Source organism: Taudactylus pleione, unplaced genomic scaffold, assembly GCF_031769625.1.
Source record: "Taudactylus pleione unplaced genomic scaffold, aTauple2 ptg000043l, whole genome shotgun sequence".
Taxonomy (NCBI): domain Eukaryota; kingdom Metazoa; phylum Chordata; class Amphibia; order Anura; family Myobatrachidae; genus Taudactylus; species Taudactylus pleione.
In genome coordinates, this window is record NW_028284445.1 from 17,545,335 (window position 1) to 17,572,500 (window position 27,166).

General features: G+C 46.9%; 1 protein-coding gene across 1 annotated transcript in view; it reads right to left on the reverse strand.

Moving 5' to 3' along the window:
• Positions 1-27,166, reverse strand: part of CDK8 (cyclin dependent kinase 8) — a 102,912-nt gene that overhangs the window by 21,321 nt on the left and 54,425 nt on the right. The window contains exon 4 of the mRNA XM_088460282.1: positions 23,370-23,510. Coding sequence (XP_088316408.1) covers positions 23,370-23,510 — 141 coding nt within the window. The remainder of the gene's footprint in view (positions 1-23,369; positions 23,511-27,166) is intronic.

Here is a 27,166-nt window from a genome sequence, read left to right on the forward strand (position 1 = left end):
TGACATTCTGCCGATGCATATGGGTTTACAGAGCAAGATGGAGACACTGGCGCAAGGACAGACGTTTGCACGGGTAGATGGTAGAAGTCAGAAAGAACAAAAAGTAATCCCCCAGCACTCTGAATTATCTACTACCATGTAGTTTTTTAAATCTTATTGCTGATTTTATTCTGAAATCTCAGTTGCAAAAATATGGCTACATGGTGGTAGATAATTCAGAGATCTCAGTTGCGTATATTAACACTTTAGACTTTCACTGGTGTGCTTCCCTGGGGTGGCAGGCCTTCGCCGGCTGTTTTTGGGGTTCTGTACCCCAGACCAATTGATAGGGACCTCCAGTATAAGAGACGCCGTGACGCGGCCCGGAGGCTTAACCATATTTTTGCAAATATATGCAACTGAGATCACTGAATTATCTACCACTATATCGTTTTTCAAATCTTATTGCTGATTTTATTCGGAGAGCTGGGGGATTACTTGTGGTTGTTTCAAGTATAGAATAACCCCTCCCTTACATGCACCTGAGTGATATTACTGAAGTGATTGAGCAGCTACCAACATGTATAGACGGTAGAAGTTGCCCAGAGAGCACGTTTATATAAAAAGATGGAGTAACCTCATTTCACGGAGCAGTGTAGACTCAAGATTTATTTTACAGAGCAAGTCTAGTGAAATGGTGGGTGGAAAAAAATAAATAAAAAAATTTTAAGGTGTTTTATTGCTGTGCCGAAGGGACCAGGGCTATTTCAACTCCACAGAAGGACTTGACTTTCAAACCAGCTCAACGTTGGTGGTCTACGGTTCTCTTTTCCCCCTTCAATAAAAGATTTAACTCCTGCTGAGTAGCGCATTTCAGGTGCACTCTGAATAAAGTAATACAAAAATTCCAGTAAAACAAAAAGTCTTGATGTCTGTTCATACAGATGGCTAAACAGAGGATTATTTACGGAAAATATGAGATATGGTAAGAACTTACCCTTGTTATCTCTATTTCTACGAAGTCCATAGGGTTCCACAGGATACCTTGGGGTATAGGTGTGACGTCAGTCGCAGGGCACCGAGTTCAGCTTTTCAGCCTCCCAGGATGCACTAGGTCCCCCTCCTATACCCCGCCCCCGAGTCAAGGCACCTCAGTTAGTTACCAAGCCATAGGCCGGAGGAGGAGAAGGAAGAGAGAACAAAGATCTGGACACATACAAGAATCACATTCTCACCAGAGGGAGATGGAAAACCGGTGACCAGAGCAAAGCCCATCTGCAGCACAGGTGTGACAGGGCGGGAGTCCTGTGGAACCCTATGGACTTCGTAGAAATAGAGATAACAAGGGTAAGTTCTTACCATATCTCATATTTTCTACTTCAGGGTCCATAGGGTATCCACAGGATACCTTGGGGATGTCCCAAAGCAGTATCCTTTAAGGGTGGGGACGCTCCTGTGCAGAAAGGAGAATCCGCCGCCCGAAGGAAGCATCCTGAGAGGCGAAGGTGTCAAACCTGTAATACCTCACGAAGGTATGGACAGAGGACCACGTAGCAGCCTTGCAGATCTGGACTGCAGAGGCACCACGTCGAGCTGCCCACGAAGGACCCACAGACCTAGTGGAATGAGCCTTCAGAGAAGGAGGAACCGGTAGGCCTTCATGAAGATAAGCTTCAGAAATAGCCATACGGATCCAGGCTGCCAAAGTTTGCTTTGAAGCAGGCCAACCCTTTTTACGGAAGCCATAGAGGACAAACAAAGCATCCGACTTCCTAAACGAAGAAGTGCGGTCAACATAAGTCCTTAAGGCCCGCACAACATCCAAAGAGGCCTCACCCACGGAAAGACCCGGTGAGTTAAAGGCCGGAACAACGATTTCCTCGTTAACATGAAACTGGGAAACAACTTTGGGAAGAAACTCGGGCCGAGTGCGGAGTACTGCCCTGTTCCCATGAAAAACCAAGAAAGGGTGTCTACAAGAAAGAGCCCCTAACTCAGAAACACGTCTGGCCAAAGCAATAGCCAGAAGGAAAACAGTCTTAGCTGTTAGCCATTTAAGATCCACTGATCCCAGTGGTTCAAACGGCGGTCCTTGGAGAGCCCTCAGGACCACAGCCAAATCCCAAGGCGCCACAGGTGGAACAAAGGGCGGCTGAATGCGGACAACACCTTGCATAAAGGTGCGCACATCCGGGATTGTAGCAATCCTACGGTGAAACCAGACAGATAGGGCCGAAACCTGTACCTTCAAAGAAGCAAGGCGAAGCCCATGATCTAGTCCCGCTTGCAGGAAGGCGAGAATCCGAGACAGACGAAACTCCCGCGGTGCATAACCTCTCGGTAGACACCACTGGAAGAACGTATGCCACACACGATGGTATATCCTCGCGGAAGACGGTTTCCGAGCTCGCAACATGGTACGCACCACAGAGCTGGAAAACCCCCGGGACCTCAGCATGGCCGTCTCAACAGCCACGCCGTCAAAGACAGCCGAGTCAGGTCCGGGTGACGACAAGGACCCTGAGACAGGAGGTCCGGTCGTAGCGGCAACCGCAGAGGACTGTCCACGGACAGACCCTGAAGGTCTGAGAACCAGTGCCGTCTGGGCCACGCGGGAGCTATCAACAGGAGCGTCCCTCCTTCCTGTTTGAATTTCCGGATTTCCCGTGGAAGAAGGGAGATCGGAGGGAACAGGTATGCGAACCGGAACGTCCACCGGACGGACAGAGCTTCCACCAGAGACGCCCCTTCGTCTCTTGTGCGAGACCCGTACACCGGCAACTTGTTGTTGTGCCGGGACGCCATGAGGTCGATCTCTGGAAGACCCCATCTGTCCACCAGTAGTTGAAAAACGTCCGGGTGCAGGGACCATTCCCCCGGATGAACGTCCTGGCGACTTAGAAAGTCCGCCTCCCAATTGAGCACTCCCGGGATGAAGACCGCTGATATGGCCGGAAGATTGCGCCCCGCCCAAACCAGGATCCGAGACACCTCTACGAGAGCCGCCCGGCTTCGGGTTCCTCCTTGCCTGTTTATGTAGGCCACGGTGGTAGCGTTGTCCGACTGGACCTGTACCGGGTGACCCTGGAGAAACCGATGTGCCTGCTGGAGAGCATTGAAGACCGCACGGAGTTCCAAGATATTGATTGGAAGCTCCGCTTCTGTCGGCGTCCACCTGCCCTGGAACAGATGTGGACCCGAAACTGCTCCCCAGCCCCGAAGACTGGCGTCCGTTGTCAACAAGACCCAATTTGGAACCCAGAACGGACGTCCCTCGCTGAGGTGGGTCGTCTGTAACCACCAAGCAAGGGACAGGCGAACCTCCGGGGTGAACACAATCATCTGGGACTTCAGAGACTGAGGCAGCCCGTTCCACTTTGACAGGATCAGGTGCTGCAGAGGTCTGGAGTGAAACTGGGCATATTCCACCATGTCGAACACCGACACCATGGAGCCCAGTAACCTCATCGCCGAGTGTAGAGACACGCGGCGGCTGTGCAGACAACTGCGCACCCTTGACTGCAAAGCAGAGATCTTTTCCTCCGTCACGAAGATCTTTTGCTGTCCCGAGTCCAATAAGGCTCCAAGATGTAGAATCCTCCGAGACGGGATTAGAGTGGACTTCTGCCAGTTGATTAGCCAGCCGTGCCGTTGCAGCAGGGCAATGGTCAGGTCCAAGTGGCGTAACAGGAGCTCTGGAGATCCCGCCACCAATAACAGGTCGTCCAAGTACGGCAGCATGCGGACTCCCTGCAGCCGCAGAGAAGCCGCCATGACCGCCATCACCTTGGTGAAAACACGTGGTGCTGTCGCCAGGCCAAAGGGTAACGCCCGAAACTGGAAGTGGTCGCTGCGGATTGCAAACCTGAGGAACTGTTGATGGCGCAAAAGAATAGGGACATGCAGGTAAGCGTCCTGTATGTCCAATGACACCATGTAGTCCCCAGGTTCCAGCGCCAGAATGATGGACCGTAGGGTCTCCATCCGAAACTTCGGTACCCGCAAAGACCTGTTGAGTGCTTTGAGGTTGAGAATCGGACGATACGACCCATTGGGTTTCTGTACCAAAAAAAGATTTGAATATAAACCCTGGCCCTTCTGGGAGAATGGAACAGGCACTATAACTCCAGCCTGGAGCATAGTGTGCAATACCTTCCGCAGCTCTGTAGCCTTGTTCCGGTCCGATGGTAGACCCGTGGTGAAGAATCGAGCCGGGGGTCTGTGCCGGAAGGAGAGGGCGTACCCGTGGGAGACCACCTCCAGAATCCAAGTGTCTGTCGTAGTGACCGACCAACACTGGGCGAACTGCAGCAGGCGGCCTCCCACCCTGGGATCCCCCAAAGGGAGTCCCGGACCGTCAGGCCGCAGGCTTGTCATCTGGCTTGGGGGCCGGACGTCTGGTACTCCATGCCTGCTTCCGGGGCTTGACCGATTTCCTAGGGCCAGCCTGACGAGGAAACGACTGTGGTTTGGGCCTGCCCTGGGCCCTAGATGACCGAAAGGACGATGGTCCAGAACCAGAAGGAGCAGCGGCCGACGGGAGACAAGCCGATTTGGCTGCCGCCAGCGTGGCCACAATCTTATCCAGATCCGGACCGAAGAGAACTTCTCCGGTAAACGGCAACGCCTCCAGACCCTTTTTGGAATCTGCGTCCGCCTTCCAGGATCGCAGCCACAAGGTGCGACGAGCAGCTACCGCTGCTGAAGAAATTCTAGACACCAGAGTACTAATGTCTAGAGCCGCCTCGTTGATGTAGGTGGCCGAATCACGGAGATTGCCAATCAACTCCGCCTGTTCGGCCGGACAGTCGGAATCAAAAGAAGTCTCTAATGAATCCGCCCAGCGCTCCATCGCTCTGGCAACCCAGCAAATGGCCATAGCCGGCCGTGCTGCCCCCCCCCCCCCCGCAAGGGAATAAGCGGACTTCAGGCAGATTTCCACCTTGCGGTCCGTAGCATCCTTAAGGGAGGACATGGATGGCATCGGCAATGTGGCACTACGGACAAGACGGGTCACGTGAGAATCCACCTGTGGAGGGGATTCCCACTTAGCAAAATAATTATCCGCGAACGGATAAGCCACCGCCAGGTGTCGCTGCGGCTGGTATCTTTTGCCAGGCTGTTTCCACGCCTCCTCTAAATGATCCACTAACTGACCCGAAAGAGGAAAGACTGTGGCATCGCCCTTCACGTCTTTGAAAAAGGCATACTTAGACTTAGCCGCTGGGGGAACTTCGTCCTCAATCACCAAGGCTGTGCGGACCGCCCGAATAAGTCCAGGAATATATACTTTGGACTTAGCATCAGCGTCCTTAGTATGGAGAGGTTCCTGATCGTAAGGATCCAGAATCTCCCCATCATCAGACGTCCCTTGGTCATCCTCACAAGGAGCGGATAGAGACGCCACCAGCCGTTTATGAGGCCGCATCACAGACTCCCCTTGCAACACATCCGACAAGTGCTGTACAGAACTCGTCAGGGAGTTAACCCACGCTGGCTCCTGAGAAACCGGGAACGGGGAAATAGGGAGACTGTGGGGTACCACCAATTGTCGTGGGAAACCCTGCATGGGTGACGACACCACAGACTGCTGGGCCAAACCCATCGGAGTAAACGCGGGCTGCGGAGCTAACTGGCCCACTAAAGCTGTTAGCGCCTGAGCGAAACAAGCCCAGGGCGGCTCCTGTACCGGTGCTGTAACCCGTAAGAGGCCGCGCCATGGACAAACACTGCCGGCAAAGGCCCTCCGCGCTACCCTCCCCCTCCGCTAACGGTACTGTAGCCGGAGGGGAAAATCACTTTCAGACATGATGGCACCACGTATGTGACCCCTCTCACCAATTATATATTAAATAGGCGAGAGCCACCCTGCAGCACCGCACCGCAAGGGCTTAGCAGAAAGAACAGGGACAGTAATAAAGCTGAAAAGTTACAGGCAGCAGCGCTAGCACAGTCACATACAATGCAAAGAAAATCAATTCCTGCACTAACAGCGCTGATCACTCAACTACACAGACACAGGGCCTGGTAGGACACAGCGCTGCATACACAGACCTGATCACAGCGGAGGAGAGGTATGCGGGGGGACCCAGACCACGATGCTTCCAATGCAGGCTTCCAGCAGTGTTCACCATGCTTCTGAAAAGATGGCCGCCGAGGAGCAGAGAGAAGGCTGGCCTGGGGGAGGAGCGCTGACACAGGGCCAGTCAGCACAGTGCAGAGAGGGCTGTGTGCAGCGGGGGAGGCGCCGGCTGTGAGACAGGGAAGGCGCGCTCCCCTGGCATGCATTTAACCCCTGGGACGCCGCAGCGCTACCGCTCTGCTGCGGTCCGCTGTCCCAGGGGGTAGTGGAAGCGCAGGTTGGTCGCCTGGCTCCACGCTGCAGCCAGTCCCCAGGGAGCCCCCTGCCTGGGGACTTAGGACCATGTGATCAGCGGGGACCCACCGCGGGACCCCGCTGCTTACCTCTGTCCCCCTTAAATCCGGCCATGGTCCGGAACATCTGGGGGTCACCGCTAGCTGTGACCCCAGATGCCCACCAGCATCCCCGGATCAGTACCGGCGTTCTGGTACCGGCGGGGTATAGGGAAGACAGCATGGACGTCAGGACTGACTGTCCATGCTGTTCATCCAGATGTGCAGCCACAGCTGCATGAAGAAAAGCTTCAGGGGCTCTTCTAGCCCCCACTCCAACAGGTGCACCCGACTCCGGCCGGGTACCAAACTAAACTGAGGTGCCTTGGCTCGGGGGCGGGGTATAGGAGGGGGACCTAGTGCATCCTGGGAGGCTGAAAGCTTAACTCTTTGGTGCCCTGCGATTGACGTCACACCTATACCCCAAGGTATCCTGTGGATACCCTATGGACCCTGAAGTAGAAACATTCACTTTATTAAAAGGGTCCTAAAGTGGTAAGAGGCTGGACTTTCATGTGGTGTGTACACATCTGTACTGTGCTTCCCTGAGGTTCTGGGAAGGCCGGTAATGCATAGAAGCTACAGAAAGGAGATTGCATGCTGGTAGTAAAAGGTTCAGATCTGGGTAGAGGACGATCATGTCAGTGCCCACAGCGTTCATCCTCTTGGACCCCGTGCTCCATTTCTACATTGGGAGAACCAATACCACGAGAGCATTATAATAGGGTCATTTATTCTGTAATAACATTATAGTTGCAATGACCGGGTCATTTCACTAGTTCCTAAAAACAAACAAACACTGTACCAGATTAGTCTTTATCCATTCCTATGCAGTCAGACTGCAGTTAAGAAACTCAATGAGAAAGCATGGGGGATAACAGCAGGAGAGGAAGCAATGAGTATTTATAGGCATGTTTTCTGCACTGTGTTTCCAGCCTAAAATGGAAAAAGCTCATCTTACACAGTACGAGCTGACAAGTATTTATATAAAACTAACTAAAATGCTATTAAAAAGCAAATAGTACAGGCACAACGATGCAAATATTTTATAGCACTAACCCTTGCACCTTTTAGATAGGGACAAAGTGAGTGGATACTTCAAATGGGGAAGAAAAAAAAATTTAAAAATAAGGAGGGGGTCAGCTGGATCTTTTGAGGACTCGGAGTATGTGCATTAATTTAGAGCGATCAAAATAACCTCAAAAAGAGAAATGTTAGCAGCAATGGATGCAGGGATTCCTTTTAATCATCCTTGAATAGTTTAATAATAATAGTAGAAAGTTATGATGATGTTATATGCATACAGCTGGACAGGTATGAGCTCCTGGGGATGTAGTCAGCATCCCGCCGTGTGGGATGCAGACGGGCAAAATACCGGTGCCAAAATCCCAACAGTGTCGGGATCCCGGCAGCAGAATCCCAACCGCCAGAGTTAAGTATCGGGCGTTAGGGGGAGGTTAGGGTTAGACACTAGGGGGAATGTTAGGTTTAGAGTGCGGCGAGGGGGAGGTTAGGTTTAGGCATTGGGGGGTTGGGGGGGGGGGCTAGTTAGGGTTAAGGTGCCCACACACATACCGACTTTTCATCCAATTTGGCAGATTTAGACGAATCGTGCCGGCAGATCATGTAAAAAATGGCCAAATCGTGAGTTTCTACACTTGATCACGATGCCGATGTGCGTCCTCGCTCGTCGTACATCGCATCTTCAGATCTGCCGTGCTGTAGGGCAGATTAGCCAATCTGGGATACAATGCATTGGCTGCAAGATAGATCTTAAATCAGATTGGACATTTTTAACTCCAAATCGTCACCACGACTGCCTGGGGAGAATTCACGGGAAATCGTGTACATCAGCTGATTGGGAGCAAGTCGGTATGTGTGTGGGCAATTTTAGTCTTACCTTATTTCCTTATGGGTATCGGGATTCTGACCAGCGGCATGCCGACCGCCAGGAGCTAATACCCAACCAGAGCTCCCGAATAGGGTTACATTAAATGCCAAATCCTAATGTACAGATGAGTCCTCACTCATCTTTCCTGCTGTAGCGCTTTAACAGCCCCTCTTGGCGCGCCTGAAACAGTGAGACACAGCTTCAAGTTTTCTATCTGTGGAATCCTTCAGAGAAGATGCTGACGGAATAGGCAATGTAGCATTTCTGATTAAATGCGTTACATGAGCATCCACAGTAGGGGGTACCTCCCACTTATGGTGACCACACACACAGCGATATTTTACCCGATCTGGCAGATTCCGACGCATTGGAAGGACAGATCGTGTAAAATATGCCAAAATTGTGAGGAAATTGTGAGTCCCCACTCACGATCACGATGCGGTGCGTGTCCCCGCTGGCCGCACATCGTATAGTCAGATCTGCCGGGCTGTAGGGCAGATCTGACAATCTAGGATACAATACACAGTGAAAAGTTTGCATGCAGGAGAGATCATTTGAAGATTGGACACCAAATTGTGTGGAGATCGCGGGGAGAGCTGCCGGGGAGAGTTTCAAGGGAAACCGTACACAAATCGAACACATCGGCTGATCGTGTGCACGTCTGTATGTGTGTGGGCACCTTTAGTTGTATCCTTTCCCAGCTTCTGTATGTACTAGGTTACTCTTTTATTCACATAAAACTGTTTGTCAGGGTTACCCCATGCATCTTCCATAAGCTCAGTGAGCTGTTCAGATATAGGAAACTCCGTTTTGGCCACCTTCCGGTGGTGTTTAAAACACTGGAGCCTTCTTACTAGGAGCTGGTTCATCATCATGAATATTGATTTAACCGCCCTCACCAAGGAAGGAACATCCACTGTGGGCGGATGGTCCTCCTCCCACGAACTAGACCCTGGAGAGGAGCCCTGTGCATCATCTGATTCCTCTGGTGATGCATCTAAATGCATATGATGAGCAGCCTGATAAACAGATAATTTGCGCTTAGGCGCCTTAGTAGCTACCGGTCTGCTTTCAACATGATGGTGCCATACTCTGACTAGTATGGCCATAAACATCCTTCCCGGAAGGATGTATAGGATGTGCAAACATAGCATGCTGTGGACACCCCATCCAAGGAGGCAGTGTGGGAGCAGCCATACGATCCACAAACTGCTTCACAACCTGCTACAAAGAGGATACCCAAGATGGCTCTTGTCCAGTGACAGGTAAACTGGACTGGTGAGGTGGCTCTTTATAACAGACAACACACAAATCATCCTTTACGTCCTGAGGGGACAAACAGGCCATACAGGATGTACATAAAACAAAACACAGGAGCCTCACTACCCCCCCTCCTGTTTACCTTTATCTTTTGACATGTTCAACATAAAAAGCAATAAATGCAACGTTATGCAACGGCCTTCAAAATACTTAGGGAATGTGAAGTACCCAAAGAAAACCTACACCCCACAGGGATGGAGAAAAAAAAACAGTGATAGCTATAATTGACAGACAGAAATAAAAGGCAGTATCATTGCATATGTAATAATTACAATCGACTCTAAAATCAACTACACAAACACCAGGAATGGTAGGAGATAGAGCACCATATACCTTAACCAAGGGAGAGGTGTACAGGGAGACTGACCCAAACCCTCATGAGACCAACAGCTACAGCAGCGCACTGATAGTGGACCGTGAGCGTCTCATATACACGTGGAGGGTAGGCGGAGCAACCCAGACGCGCAAAACCCTTTGTAGGGACTGTGCCTGGGTCGTGGGAGGAGCTGCCGGGGAAGTGCCTACCTCCCCTAAGCTGCATCAACCAGCTGGGTACGCTGGCCTGACGAAAGCAGATGATTTGCCTCTGCTGCTGATCCCCGGCATCAGATAAGGCCCCGGTGGTCTAGTGAGGACGCTCCTGGGTCCTGACTGCAGCGGCTTCCGATGAGTCTCCAGAAGTAAGGACTGCTGAGCGTGATTCCTCGTAAGCGGGGATTTGCCATACCTGACCTCTCCGTGCGCCCAGTTGCAGTCCGGGTCCCAGCATCGCTGCTAGCACGCTCAGTCGAGACCTGCCGGAATCACCAGCCCTGTTACTGATGTTGCGGCCCAGCGGAGGTAGATGAAGTCGCAGTATATGCGTCTCAGTTCAGACGCCTAGTACTGCCAACCCAAAAACATAAAAATAAAATAAAACATAAAATAAAAGCTTAGGACTGCCTGAGCAGTCCCGTTACAAAGGTGCGTCTTAATCTTGCCGCACCAGCGAACAACTGAAGGCCTGTGGCTAGGCTATATATGGGGGGGACCAGAGGCATCCTGGGAGCCGAAAGCTTTAACCGTTTGGTGTCTGGATCTCTCCAACCACATTATCCCCATGGTATCCCTGTGGATCCCTATGGACCCTGAAGAAGAAATAATGTAATTCCTGTAGCTTTATTTTTATATGTTTACTCCTTTAAGTAATTTAGGGATTGAAAATACCAAATAAAAGGCAAACAGAAAGAGTTTTAGAAGCCAAGTCAGCAAAGCTAGTAACAGATTCTACAAGCAGTTGGTAGAACATGTAGATGTAAGTTTTTAATTACTATATACAATGAGTGTACAAATCCTTTTCACAGGATTAGAACCATTCCTTCTGTCCTCATGTCAGTCTGACTTTCTGCACTGTAACAGTTGGCACAATGTGCTACCACGCAATTGCCAAGCCAACCGCAATGCAGAGATATGGTAAAACCTGACAGCAGCTGTTTGTATTAGATGCTCTGTCACACACATTATGGGAAATAGGGGTGTGCGGTAGTACATACAGGGCGATATGTTCAGAACACGCGGGGAGCGCGTAGGTTTGTAGGACTGCATGAAATCGGATGTTAGCAGAAAACTGGTTTCAGGAAATTAAAGCATAAAAAAAAGAAAAAGCCATTCAACTTTCTGTAAGTGTCCCAGAGCTGCCTGACTCATACGTTTAATCATTAGATTATAGGAGCTGGCTGTTGTGATGCATCTGTAGCCAATGAGAAAAATCACAGATGCCAAAAGACAAACTCCCAAATAGTATTTTCATACATAAAGCCTAAAATTAATATCTAGACAACTTGACTTTCCACTACTGCTTTGTTAGAATGTACAGTACCCCCTAACTGTCCCGATTTCATCGGAGTAGAAAATGGGATTTTGGTACCTACCGGTAAATCGTTTTCTCTGATTCCACAGGGGACACTGGAGGTGCTTACGCTGGGGTATAGAGGCGTGGATAACTGGAGCCGGCACTTTAAATAATTTAGAAGTGTGAAGCTCCTCCCCCTCTATGCTCCATCAGCCCTCAGTTTAGAAAATGAAGACCGAGAGGAGATGGAGAACAAGCGGAGTAAAAAGGGAGAGAACACACAATAATCAAAACATACAACATATGGAATAAATCGAACAGGCAGGCCAAGAGCGCAGAGGTGGGCGTCCAGTGTCCCCTGTGGAATCAGAGAAAAGGATTTACCAGTAGATACCAAAATCCCATTTTCTCTTTCATCCACTAGGGGACACTGGAGGTGCTTACGCTGGGGACGTCCCAAAGTTTTCCCCACGGGCGGGAGCGCTTTGCGGGGCCTCCAGAACAAGACGGCCAAAACAGGATGCCGAAACCGCGAATGTATCAAATTTGTAAAACTTGACAAACGTGTGCACAGAAGTCCAAGTGGCCGCATGGCACAACTGTGACGTGGAGGCTACCCTACCGGCCGCCCAGGACGCACCCACAGAACGTGTGGAATGAGCCAAAATGGACGAAGGAGGCCAGCGTTCGGCACCAACATAAGCCTGATGAATAGTCAGTCGGATCCAACGTGCCAAAGTCTGCTTAGACGCTGGCCAACCCTTCCGAACCGCATCATAGAGGACAAAAAGTGACTCAGACTTACGGAGGGAAGCAGTCCTGTCAACATAGATGCGGAGAGCTCTAACCACATCCAAGGTAGAAGAACCACCAGAGTCCTCCACCAAAGACGGTACCACAATAGGCTGATTAATATGAAAAGCCGACACTACCTTCGGAAGGAAGGCGGCTACCGTGCGGAGTTCCGCCCTATCAGTATGAAATACAAGGTAAGGTGGCTTATAGGACAGAGCACCAAATTCCGAAACTCTACGAGCCGAAGCTAGAGCCAAGAGAAGGACCGTCTTCCAAGACAAGTACTTGATATCAACCTCTTCCAAAGGTTCAAACACGACTGAAGAAACAAAAGCACTAAGTTCAAGTCCCAAGGAGCAAATCGGAGGTACAAAAGGAGGCTGCACCAGCAAGACCCCCTGAAGAAATGTCTGAACCTCAAGAATGAGGGCCAATTTCCGTTGAAAGAAAAAGGAAAGGGCAGAAACCTGCACCTTTAAAGTTCCAAGACGAAGGCCAGAATCCAGACCAGTCTGAAGAAAAAGCAGAAACCTGGACAACCGAAAAGTCCTAGATGGAAGATCCCGACTGGAACACCACGAGATATAAGAACGCCAGATGCGGTGATAATGCGCAGCAGAAACTGGTTTCCTGGCGCGTAGCATGGTGGGAATGACAGAGTCTGGGATTCCTCTGCGTCTTAAGATATCGGTTTCAAGTGCCACCCCGTTAAACACAGTTGCGCTAGGTTGTGGTGTACTAAAGGACCTTGCTGTAGCAGATCCGGGAGCAGAGGAAGGGGCCACGGATCGTCTGACAATAGGGACCGAAGGTCCGCGAACCAACTCCTCCGAGGCCAGTTCGGAGCCACGAGAATGACAGAGGCCGACTCGTGTTTTATCCTTTTTAGCAGTCGAGGAAGAAGTGGAATCGGAGGAAAGAGGTAAACCAAGTCGTAGATCCATGGAACTGTCAGAGCATCTACTGCCACTGCCTGCGGATCTCGAGGTCTTGACACGTATACCGGGACCTGCGATTCAATCGTGACGCCATGAGGTCCACCTGAGGACATCCCCATCGACGTATCAGCGCGTTGAACACGTCTGGATGAAGCATCCATTCCCCGGGGTGGATATCCTGTCGACTTAGGTAATCTGCCTCCCAGTTGTCCACACCCGGGATGAATACCGCCGACAGGATTACTGACTGGCTCTCGGCCCACCTGAGAATCTGAGTTACTTCTCGCATGGCCATGCGACTCCGAGTCCCTCCTTGGCGGTTGATGTACGCGACGGCCGTCGCGTTGTCGGACTGAACTCTTACCGGGCCAGTTCTTAGAAACTCTGTTGCTTCTATCAGAGCATTGTAGATCGCTCTGAGTTCCAACACATTTATGGCCACTTTTGTTCTAGAGGGGACCATCGACCCTGTAAATGATAATCAAGGACTACAGCACCCCATCCTCGAAGGCTGGCATCCGTTGTTACGATGATCCAGTCCCACACTCCCAATCTCCGGCCCGCAAGAAGATTGTCTGGCGATGTAGGAGCAGATGAGACCCTGACCCCTGTGTTAGTAGGTCCAGCTGAAACACCCTGGAGTGGAACCGCCCGAACTGTATTGCCTCGAAGGCTGCTACCATCTTCCCCAGGAGACGCAGACAAAGAAGGAGGGACACCCTCTTTGGTCTAAGGACCAGCTGAACTAACAACCGGATATCCCGGGCCTTGTCTACTGGAAGGAAGATCCTCTGTGATGCCGTATCTAAGATCATGCCCAGAAACAGGAGCTTCTGGGATGGATTGAGATTTGATTTCTTGAAGTTTATTATCCAACCGTGTTGGATTAGAGTCTGATATGTCAGTAAGGCATGGCTTGTAAGAAGAGATACCGACTGCGCCTTGAGTAGCATGTCGTCCAAATAAGGGATTATGTTCACTCCCGATGACCGAAGGAGAGCAATCATGACTGACATGAGTTTGGTGAAGATGCGGGGAGCCGAGGATAACCCTTCAATATGGTGAAACGCAGAAAGGCTTGGTGTGGTTCCCAAATGGGAATGTGGAGATAAGCATCCTTGATATCCATGGATAATAGGAACTCTCCCGGTTCCAAGCTCGCAATAACGGACTGCAGAGACTCCATTTTGAACCGATACATCTTCAGATACAGGTTCAATGACTTGAGGTTCAAGATGGGCCTGACCGATCCATGCGGTTTGGGTACTACAAACAGGTTTGAGTAAAACCCCATACCTCATTGATGTTCTAGAACTGGGACTAGCACAGATGATACTACTAAAGACTGGATAGCCTCCTGTAGAACGCCGGCCTTGTCTGCAGGTATTGGAAGACTTGTACTGAAGAACCGAGGTGGAGGGGGGACCTCGAACTCTATTCGGTACCCCAGGGAAATTAGTCTGCAGATCCACGGCTCTGGAGATGTCTGGTTCCAAACCTGTTGAAATCTTTGCAGGCGGCCTCCCACTGTAGGTAGTCCCAGGTGGGACGGAACACCGTCATGCCACCTGTTTTTCAGCTGGCTTAGGCTCCTGTCTACGTGCACCTGAGTGTGGGCGACCTCTACCTCTGCCGGCTCTTGCTTGGGAGGGAGCACCTCTGGCTCTACCACGAAAGGAATGTGGCGCACAAAAGGAATGAAAGGAAGGTCCAGTGTAAGATCGTATGGAAGCCGATGCAGTTGACGGGAGGAAGGAAGACACTTACCCCCCGTGGCCTGGGATATCCATTTGTCTAATTCCGGGCCAAACAGCATGTCGCCATTGAATGGTAAACCCTCCACCGCACGCTTGGATTCTGCATCCGCATGCCAGGCGCGCAACCAGAGGGCTCTGTGGCCCGAAATAGCAGAAGCAGATATCCAAGCACTAATCTGACTGATATCTTTTGACGCTTCTCCCAGGAAAACTGCAGACTCGCGGATGTGTTCAGCTAGTAAGCGTAACTCTGCTCTAGAAGTACCCGAGTCCAAACCTGTAATCAACTGGTCAGCCCAGCAAACCACCGCTTTGTTAACCCAAGCAGTAACAAGGGTGGGCCTAAGTTGAGCACCCGCTGCAGTATAAATAGATCTTAGCGTTGTCTCCAATTTACGATCCGAAGGATCTTTTAGTACTGTAGCTCCCGGTACTGGGAGTGCTGTTTTTTTTAGAAAGACGGGAGACGGACGCATCTACTGGAGGGAGCGTTTCCCACTTCTCCATCATGGTTGATGGAAAAGGGTAGCTAGAAGGAAACCGGCGTGAAATTTGGAACCGTTTATCCGGCTGCTTCCAGGCCACTGAGAGCTGCTGTTGAAGTTGCTGTGAGAACGGAAAAACCGCCGAGCTCTTTGGTTCTTCATGAAATAATTCACACTCCTGGGATGCATCAGCAGAATCTTCTTGTTCTTGTGTGAAGACTTAGCTGTGGCGGTAAGGAGCTGTCAGGAGCTCTTGTAATGAGCCCTGTGCACTCCTTCCTGGTGTTTGCTAAAACACTAGGGCGCCAGGTACCCGGACCCCACCTTTTAGATAGGTGGCGAAGGGTACCTGTAGGATGTGTAAAAGATGCTTAAAATAAAATTAAATAAAATAAATGTATTGCTGGAGCACAGCATAATGTGACCAGCTCCTAGTAGGCACATTTTCTAAACTGAGGGCTGATGGTGCATAGAGGGGGAGGAGCTTCACACTTTTAAATTATTTAAAGTGCCGGCTCCAGTTATCCACGCCTCTATACCCCAGCGTAAGCACCTCCAGTGTCCCCTAGTGGATGAAAGAGAAAGCTCAGTATTGCCCTCGTCAATAAAGAATATTACACATACACCTGTCATTCCTTACTCTAGGCCTGATTCAGACTGCAGTATTTCTACACCATTCTCCACGGCAATGAAAATAGCTCCAATTTATACCAAGAGAGACAACAGTCTGGAGCATAATCAGAAAAGAAAAACACAGAAATGGGAAAAAAATTAATGGAAAATTGCATCAAAATACGAGTCACAGGTCATTGTGAAAGCTATAACACTTGGCATCGCTTTCATCTTCATACAAAATACAAAGGGATTGCAATGCCCCCACTACTTCTCCGAATATGCTACAGCTGGTGCTCTGGAGGTCTCATCACACCAAACAATCTAGATTTCTAAGAATTCTGCTACAAATTACCGTACCACAGGAATCCAAGACGCTATCCAAGCAAGTTCCAGACGGCAGACCAGACACTATTATGTAAGAAATCCCCACTGTACGAGTAGAGGAGGTTTAATTGCCTTGAGCACACATCTACATGCAGAAGGAAACTCTGTCGTTACCAGGATTGCTGGACAAGGCAGATTGTGGTGGGACTCCCAAGAATACAATCTAAACAATCACTTCAAGGGCACCATCACCTGAACTAACATTTTCTATTCTGATAGAAAAAAAAAGAAGAAAACCTTAGTCATGCTTCCCCTATTCCAGATTCTTAGTCGTGGGTAAAAACATCGGCACCTTTGCAGGTTTTTCTAATAATGCACCATTCTTTACAGAAAATTGTCAAACTTAAACATTTTGGCATCCAAATATGGATTAGTTTGGTTTGCAGGGAGAGTAAAACAAATATCAGAAGAATTAACAGTCCTTAACGTAATTGTTCAACGCCTCTGCAAAAAAAAAAAAAAAACACCAAAACTAACCTTGTTTTGACTTTTAAATTACTTCCGGTTTAAAAGCACAGAATAACTCACCTGAATTGTGGCCCTGCCTGCATCCCACAGACTATTACATACAACCCAATGAGTTTAAATAGAGAAAAAAATCTCTACTGTATTGCATCACTGTGTGAAATACCACAAGAAGAAGAAAAAAAAAAAGAAAGCAAGCCAGAGAGTAGTCTTTGGATCTCAGACAGAATATTATTGTTGCCAAGCATGGACATTCTTGAGGCTACAAATCAATCTGCAGAGACCTTGATGCTCCCATTTCCATTGCATGTAATGTTATCAGGAAGTATAAGACCCACGGCACTGTACACCTAACCTCCCTCAATATGGTCGTAAAAAAAAACATCATGCGCTATCCATTGGCAACTCAATGAAAGGGGGTTAGATGGTATGAGGGCCACGCCGCTGAGACACGAGTCTGACTGTAGTTTGCCAAAGACATAAAAAAAAAGACCTGAATAAGCTAATGACCTTCTGGGAGAAGGTCCTGTGAACAGAAGAGACCAAACTGGAGTTTTTTGGTAAAGCATTTGACCCTTATTTTTGTTTAAAGAAATAAAATTAAGCTTCCCTACGCTGGTGTTCTGGGGTTGCTGTATTGCATTTGGCACTGGGTGCCCTGAACGTGTGCATGGCATGATGCACATGTCAGTTTAGGATCAGAGTGTTGAACCCTGTGTCAGAAAGATGGGCAAGTCTTAGGTTACAGGTCTCCCAGCAGGATAATGACTGCAGACACTTCAGAATGCACCCAGGAATGGTGCAAGAATAGAACCCTAGTGTGTATGTGTGTGAGCATGTGATAGTGAACATAGATTGTAAGCTCCACTGGGGCAGGGACTGATGTGAATGGCCAAATATTCTCTGTAAAGCGCTGCGGAATGTGTGTGCGCTATATAAATAACTGGTAATAAATAAATAAATCTCGGCAGTTCTGAACTGGCCAGCAATGAGTCCATGTAAATCCCATAGAAAACCCGTAGAGGGGTCTTAAACAGCATTTGGGGGAAGACGTCCTTCAAATCTGGGAGAACTGGAGCAGTTGAGCCAACCTGCCAGTAGAGAGGTGCATGAAGCTCATCTATAGCTATAGGAAGCGACTGACTACTGTTATGACCAAAGGCTTTGCTACCAATTATTATTAGGTATCAAACTTGTCAATGCTATTTCCCATAATTTTCTGATTCAATAGGATGTGGAGTATTGAATTCTGAATAAAAGACGAGGGTTCTCTAACAATAACTGCAGAATTATTAGAATTGAGGAGTCAAAAGAATAGTCATAATTGGGTATTTTGTGTGAAGAAAAAAAAAAGGAAGGGTGCCAATATTTTTGGCCACGACTGTATGCTTCATCCCGTTCCTGATAAAAGAAACCACCTAACAAACATTTGTATTAACATACTTAAACATATTAAATTAGGTAAAGTTTTAGGCGTCGCTTCTCCAGTCAAAAGAGGTTAGCTTTCCTAACCTCGCTTTAGAATGTAAACATCCCATCAATGAATGAGTATGCCTGTCTCTGAATTCCAAAGTTCTTTTCACAGTGAAGTGTCGAAACCCTGCCCCATACACAAGAAGTGGTCTAATGAGCATCAATAAGCTTTGCCCCTTCCAGCACACATGGAGAACTTTTAAAAAGACAGGAATTAGGGGTGGGTGCATTTAAAGTGCTCTATCTACACCATACAAGTATCTACAATCTCATAACGGACCCCTTCTAAAAGAGGGGAGTCTCCTCTTGCAAATCATGGGACTCTCAGAAGTTCGTTCCTGGTGATTCATGTGTAATCACCAGAAGACATCCCTGCACTAAAGAAATCATTATGAAGTCCAGGTATAGGAGAATCGTTGTCCTATCTGGACTTTAATAAACTCAACAGAATGCTCATTTGAAAGAGGAGAGTCCCTTCTTTAAAATTTTGTGGCCCCTTTATTGGTTATTGCCTGGTAATCAACTAGCACTGCGGAAATACTAGTACAGGTTGAGTCTCCCATATCCAAATAATCCGAAATACAAATTTTTTTTTTAGTATGACTGAGATAATTAAACCTTTGATTTTTAATGGTTCAATGTACACAAACTTTGTTTAAGGCGCAAAACTATTAAAAATATTGTAGAAAATTACCTTCAGGCTCTGTGTATATGAATATTAAATTCATTTTATGTATGTACACAAACTGTTTGAGCCACAAAATTATTAAAAATATTGTATAAAATTACCTGCAGACTGTGTATAATGTGTATATGAAACATAAATGCATTCTGTGTTTAGATTTGGGTCCTATTCCCAAGATCTCATTATAGTATGCTAATATTCCAAAATACTGAATATTCCGATATTCAAAAAACTGGTCCCAAGCATTTTGGATATGGGAGACTCAACCTGTTTATTGAGCAAATGGGAAGGGAACTTAACATGTACAATTTTCCCCATCCTGCCATCTACGCACTTGGGGGCATCCTCGTTCCAAAGAGAGTCACTTCTTTCAAACAGTATACCCTCATGTTATTTATTACTGATCGACAATAACACCCTACGCTGTAGAAAGCGTTCGAAAATTAATTGATGGGGAGGTTCTAATGCCCAGTTCTCCTACATCCTGGCATCAAACACAGGGGTCTCCATATTTAATGTGGTAGGTTGTCAGTTTTTCAAAATGTTATGCCTTGTTGAGCTACCATATTTACACGTTTTATGTATTTCATTCAAATGAGTTAAAGAAAAAAAATGTATCATCATTCTCTAATGCAGCTTATGAAAACCTGTGTGTATAATCTGGGCTTTTCTGCAGTTTTGGAGATGTGGATTAATAGTGAAGCAAGAACCTCAAGGTATTTTTTTGATGGTGGTTACAAAATAAAAAAAAAAAATAAAAAAAAAAATGCAGACATTTGCTTTTAGTTCACTTTCTTCAATTTCAGATTGAAGAATCTTCTGAAAGAAGTTTGCTTATTTCTCCTTGGAAGGCAGAGAGAAGAAAAAAAATATTATTGTGTGGGTATGGCATTCATAAGTACAGATCTTGATGATGGCATGTCACCAGCCCAAGAAGTGGCAAAATAGGCTCGGCAGCAAGAAGGTTAAAATCACCATGAAAAACCTGACTTAGTGGCATCCACTGAATTTCTGTTCTATTTTACCATTAAACGGGGTAGGGGTGAATTTTATTTTCTACACCACATTAAAGAAAGGCGGCTTAAAATAAAATAAAAAAACACCACATGATAAAACAGGAAACTTTAATAAAATAAAAAAATTATATAACATCAGAGCAAAAAAAACAAACAAAAAAACACAACAGTAGACATCAGTATGCCCTACATTACTGAGACCGCCACAGAGTTTCCAATCTAAATTTAGAGTATGGCTCACGATGGCCTCAGATAACATACACCTTGCCTTGGCCTAGCAAAATCCTCATTAATTCTCACCATTTGAGATGAAGTCAGTGCCCTCATAATCCTTTTACAGTTGCAGGCTCCCAATGCATAAAAATAGGTTGTTGATCAGCCTGTACAGCTCAGCTACATAATTACATGCACACGGCAAGCCCTGTCTGGCTACCCTTTGTTTACGTGGCAAGTAAACCCGGCACTTAGTGTGTATTTAGAAATATCATTTCCATACACAGAACATTTCCACAGACAGAAGGTCTGTATTTTAAATACACTTCTATTAAATAAAAAAAATGTTCAAGACAACAGATAAAATTAAAGTACATGTATTTTGTGCAACATCTTTATGGAACTCAAAAGGTCAGAAGTGTGTCCATGTGGGTGGTCTGGAATTAATACGCAAAGGGTGCCTAAACTTAAACAGAGAAGCTGATTAAGGCAACAGGACGGCACCACAGGCCCCGATGTTCCTGCAGCGATGCAAGGCACACGGGTAGATCAGTCTGTGTGGCTATAATCAAGTGACAGTGGGGAGTCATTGATTGTGTGCTTCTAACTGGGACACATGGAAGAACATCAGCACAATGTTATTTGTTCCTTAACGTTCTATGATGAAGCTACTAGTAACAGACAGATGACTACGAAGTATGGCTATAGAATCCTACTGCCAAAAATAGATATGTAACATCCAAGCAAACACACGGCAAGGAAAATTAGTCGCTAAACGGTCACAGGAGTTAATCTGCAAATACACAAAGATCAGACTATGGGCTCGATCCATTTAGGTGCTAGTTACTTGCGGCCGTGAGTAAGCGTGGCTGTATGCCACACTTACCGTACCTATGGACTCGCACATTCTTCGCTTGCAGCCCCATAGGGGTCTGGGGCGAGATCTGTATTTAGTGTTGTATAATTCATTAGCAGCACACTGCAGAGCAAAAATAACAGACTAGTATACAATCATGTGATTGGTGGCGGCCATGTAGCGGACCGTGGTGTAAACTAGATCTGGCATGCAAGTGGTTAACTTCTGTCTTTTCAGCTGAATTTTTAATTTTTTTTAAGGTACAGGTTTCCTTTGGGAGCAGTACATAGGGCTGTATTCCCATAGCTATGAATCGTACACAGAAGAATTTAGTTTGCCTGTTACTCTCCATTCAACAATACACTTATGACAATGGGGATAAATGTAAGGCACGCCAACTATGCCGCGACTCCAGACACACTGGTTCCTGGCGGAGACAGCTTTTCATTACTTTTTTTAATCATGGTGATATTGCACAGGTTGATTAGAACGTTATGGGCATTAGAAATAATGTTTCCTCATGTACCTGCCTTCTGTCCTGTAACTAAAGTCCTACTCGCATCTATAGACTCAATATATTTCCTTAACTTCCATACATTACAGGGAGGGTCAGTAGCATGCCTGTGATCATAGCGAAGAGATACATTTCAAGGGTGCAGGCTATTCATTTTGCTAACCCCTCCCCAGTCACTTCTAAAGTTGGCCACACACACAGCAATATTTTACCCGATCAGGCCGATTCCGACACATTGGATCGACAGATCGTGTAAAATATGGTCAAATCCTGACTACATCGTGAGTCCCCACTGACAATCACGATGCGATGCGCATCCCCACTGGTCGCACATCGCATCTTCAGATCTGCCGTGCAGTAGGGCAGATCTGACAATCTAGGACACGATGCACTGTGAAAGTCGGACAGCAGGAGAGATCGTATGCAGATCGTGTGCAGAGCTGCCGGGGAGAGTTTCAAGGGAAATCGTACACATCGGCTGATCGTGTGCAGATCGCCATGTGTGTGGCCACCTTAAAGGGTAAGTGAATTTGAAGCTGCTAGAGAAAGAAATAATAGGGCATTAGAAATGTTCAAAGGACTAGACCAGCGCATGGCCGGAGCATTATGTTCACAGGGCTAGACCAACATGTGGCCAATCAGAGCATTAGAATAGTCACAGGACTAGACCAACATGTGGCCAATCAGAGCATTAGAATAGTCACAGGGCTAGACCAACATGTGGCCAATCAGAGTATTAGAATATTCACAGGACTAGACCAGAGTGTGGCCAGAGTATTAAAATGATCACAATTAAAAACTATACAGAGCCATGTTTGAAATGCAGTAGAAAAGGCAATAATATGTGAAACACAGTTACTGTACTTTGAAAGCTCATCAAAAGCAACTTATTGAGGGTGTGAAAAGACCACAATTTTTAACTTTCAAAGGGCTCAGAACTGCAAATGCAGAAAAGAGCACTTTAGGCCAATACATTTCAAAAGGCCTCTGATCATTTTTTGCAGAGTTCTAAACCCTATTCATGCAATACCAAAATCCTTACAGTTCCTTGGCTGCATCACATCCCTTTTGTTTTTCAGTCTAATTTAAATATCCAAGCGTCTCTTTCCATTTTCAAAGCATCACAGCTTACAGTGGTTCCAGACCAAGAACGATAAAATAAAGAGGCTTGCCTAAGCTTGCACAAGAATATATTTTTCCATACTTGACCATCCCAAAAATAAATATTATGCAGTAGGTTTTAAAGTCATGGACTTAAATTTAAGATCAACTACATTTTTCTATGTGTACTTCACCTCAATCTTATCCAAATATTGTGTCACGGTGAATTAACACCTTTCTATTCAAGCCAGATCATCACAGGCGTATATAAGCAAGTAATTTCTTGCAGAAAAGATTATGGAGGCACATTTTAATTTTTGGTCGACTTTGTATATAAATGAAACAGACGACAAATGCAGCAGGCATGCTACCACACTACACAGGAGGCAGGCTCCAGCCAACCTAAGGTATTAGAACAATTTCTAAACGTAAAAAATTAAGAGGAGAAAATTAGATCTAATCTCAGCAACGGTGGTAATGGGCATATACATTTAAGCAATTTGTGAAGACCCAATACAGGCTTTAGCTGTGTTCTGCTATTTCATTACTGTTACTTTACATTGTGGCTCTTCGTCTTTAAAAAGAAAAAAAAAAAAAAAAAAAAAGTTTAGAAAGGTTTGCCCAGCGATTGACTTACCAAATCTCTATGCAACACCCAGTTGGCATGCAGGTAGTGAATGCCATCTAGAATCTGATACAGAAGTGACTTCACCATTCCTCGAGGTAACTGCACTGGTTTCTTGTTGGCTTTAGAAGCTCTGTGAAATTTGATTATGTGCTGAAAGAAGAAAAACACATTTATCAATGAGGCGGGACATGGGAAAGGTTATTTCCATTCATTTGTGAGTCCTCCCTTCTATTGCTGGAACTTTTGGAGCTGATGGGCAGATATGAAATCTATAAAAGGAAACTTAAATAATCAACACTGGTCCTAGATGAACAAATATACAAAATGTGCACTCTGTATAACCCGAGATTTGTTTTCCTAGCATCAGAAAAAAAACAAAAAAAAACATTGATGGGAGAAAAATAAAGTGCATATTAAATTTAGCCGTCTAGTTGTCCCATTTATTGTATGTGCAGGCCTGCATTTATCCTCAATGTGTTTAAATCCCTTTTCTTTAAATGGTTGGAAATGTTTCCCAGAATCCTCTACTCTTTCTGTAAAGCAGTTTATCTGGTATTACTGCCCAGTTTCCCCAGCTAGCTTCACCGTGTGACAATTATAATTTGCATTTTATTCTGTATTATACACAATAGGTAACTGAATTATTATTATTTTTTTTTTTAAAGGTACATTTGGCAACACTTTGCTGAGAAGTTGTCTGGTAAGAACATTTTATGGTCAAAAATATAAAATATTATGCTCTTTGAATAGGTTTCTGCATTAATGGTCCTTTATCACAAACCCTGTTTTATAGCCATCAGTCACCAAGCAATAACTATTCGCCAAGCAGAGTTCCCAGTATGTAGTCATATGCTCAGCCATACCTTTATTAGGCAATAGGAGGCCCACAGAGGGACCAGCCAGAGTAACGTTCCCTCTTCCTATCGAGTTCAATGTCATAAAGTCAGCGCCATGCACATAGGGGTTTATGAGCTTAAGTGCGATGCAGTGTGAACATCAGAAATACTAATGGTAGCTGCTACATTATGTACTTTAATACACACCCCTATGATTAAACTATAATGCGCAATTTAGGGGCGAATCGGGACAATGAAGGGAGCGGGCGCCGGTGTTCCATTACAACCGTACATCGACTATAACTGAATCAACCTGAGGCTCTATGGCAGGATAGTTCATAGTTGTATGGATATTGCTACACGCCACTTTGTCTATATGGAATCGGTACAATTTACCGCCGGACCCATGCCCGGCGGTTGGAATCCTGACAGCGGCATCCCGGCAGAGGAGGAAATCCTGATCGTCCTAAGGTAAGCACTAACTAACCTATTTCTACCCCCTAACCCTCCCTTAGGGGTGCCTAACCCTAACCTTCCCCCCCCAGTGCCTAACCCTCATCCCCTTTCTAAGTGCCTAACCCTAATCCTCCCTCTGTGCCTAAACCTAACCTCCCCCCCACCTAACCCTAAGTCCCCCCCTGGTGTTGCCTAACCCAAACCCTCCCTTCCCCTAGCCTAATCCTAAACTCCCGGGGGGGTGCCTAACCCTAAACCTAACCCTCCCCCCTCCACGGCTATCTGCGCCTGGCGTCCCTTCGATCGGGATGCCAGGCGTTGGGCTCCCGGCGTATGTCTAATGACAGGAGTCGGCATATTGACGCCTGTCTGTAGACCCTTGCCAGGATATGACAGTCGGGAAGCTGGCTGCCGGGATTAGGTCCGCCGGCTTCCCAACTGCATACCGTCTAAATCAGTCATAGGGTAACTATGTGAATACATTCTGTTGCTCTCAAGTCTCAGTGTGACAATGTTTCTCCATAAATCCATTGGGAAATGTGTGATAAATAATACCATGTCCAGATTGGTCGCTTCCACCAATTAAGGTGGCAGCGACATCTCACGTCCTATTAAATGCAATTAAACATGCACTGCTTTAGCCATTTCATCTTGTACTTTAGTAGGAAACATTTTCTGGTCTCTCACTGTAAAGATATTCTACAGCATAAATCCAGGGGAACTGCGGAGATGAATTGGACACCTGATCATGCAGGCACACAGAAGAATGCATTCAGGGGGCAGCAATGCGAATACATTCTAGTCCTAGCTCCGGCTGATGAAAGGAAAGATGTTGGAGCACTGCCGGCTCAGAAGTGCACTTTCAAAATCCCCTTTCCAAGAATCCCAGCCAGAGCCGGAAGCTTGGCCATCGCATTGCATACAGTAACACAGTGGTTCTGTATATTTGGCTGAAAAGGGAGCCTGGTCCATTCAGTTCATTCTATGGGGCCTGTTCCATTATCTTTCCCTGGTATGTTTATCCAGAGCAAAAGCACAAACAACTGACTGGAAAAAGCTGAGCCAAAAAAAAAAAACCCCCTTCCTACCACTAACTAGAGACTGCATGTGACGTCTGGAGTCCACGCAGAAAGATGTGGCACCGGCTTGATTTTAAACCGCAATAAGAACTTGATACAGCTCAGGAAAGTATGGTACAGACACCTGTAACAACATATCTGCGGACAGACACACAGACCTGTCAATCAACTGACACGCACCACTCAAAATTAGGGGAGTGCAAACTCCGGACGGGATTTAGGAAAAGAAATCTCATTAGGCCAGTAATTGCTGGATAAGCAGAATGCTGAACTGTGACTGCACTAGCAATACAGTAAATAGACGGGTACACGCTGCAGCTCCTTCTAACTGAAGTGGTTACAGTCCTTGCTCTGCACAAGCAGCCAAGCCAGAGTCCAGATATTATAACATTGGTGCTATTTCCAGTGAAGCATGAAGGTGACATCACACATGTAGGTAGTATGCGTCAGTCACACAGAGACTACCACCTGCAATACATTACTAGTCCTGAGCAAAAAGCCGGTGTTGAACTGTAACTGCCAGCATGATGTTTAACTGGCTCAACGTAGTAACAGAGAATGCAATTCAACCCCAGTGTGTACAGATTGTCTCTTCTCTCGGGACGTAGTTAACTTACCGGTGTCCGGAAAGCCGGCAGCCAAAATCCCAAAGCGGAAAGCCTGACTTAGGACTAAATATTGGGATCTATCCCCCAGCCGCCATACCGAAAGAAGATAAGCTGGGTGTGCCGCGGAGGGGGGGGGGATGTAGAACGTTTAGGCTTCCGGCGTCTGATTAGCCGCCTGTATTACATACAGATTCCCTTCTCTCTTCATTCATTATTACTACCTAATGGCTGGAGGGCCTTCACCCACTGAGGTGCAATGGTTTCACTGGAAATAGGTTATGATTTTTACACTAGGCAAATCTGATTTTTTTTTTTTAGTTCAGCAGAGAGAAAGTAAAATATGTATGCAGATATGAGGTAGGGGTGGAGAGAGGGAGAGAGACAGACACAGAGAGAGACAGACACAGAGAGAGACAGACACAGAGAGACAGAGAGACAGAGAGACAGAGAGACAGAGAGACAGAGAGACAGAGAGACAGAGACAGACACAGAGACAGAGACAGACACAGAGACAGACACAGAGACAGACAGACACAGAGACAGACAGACACAGAGACAGACAGACACAGAGACAGACAGACACAGAGACAGACAGACACAGAGACAGACAGACACAGAGACAGACAGACACAGAGACAGACAGACACAGAGACAGACAGACACAGAGACAGACAGACACAGAGACAGACAGACACAGAGACAGACAGACACAGAGACAGACAGACACAGAGACAGACAGACACAGAGACAGACAGACACAGAGACAGACAGACACAGAGACAGACAGACACAGAGACAGACAGACACAGAGACAGACAGACACAGAG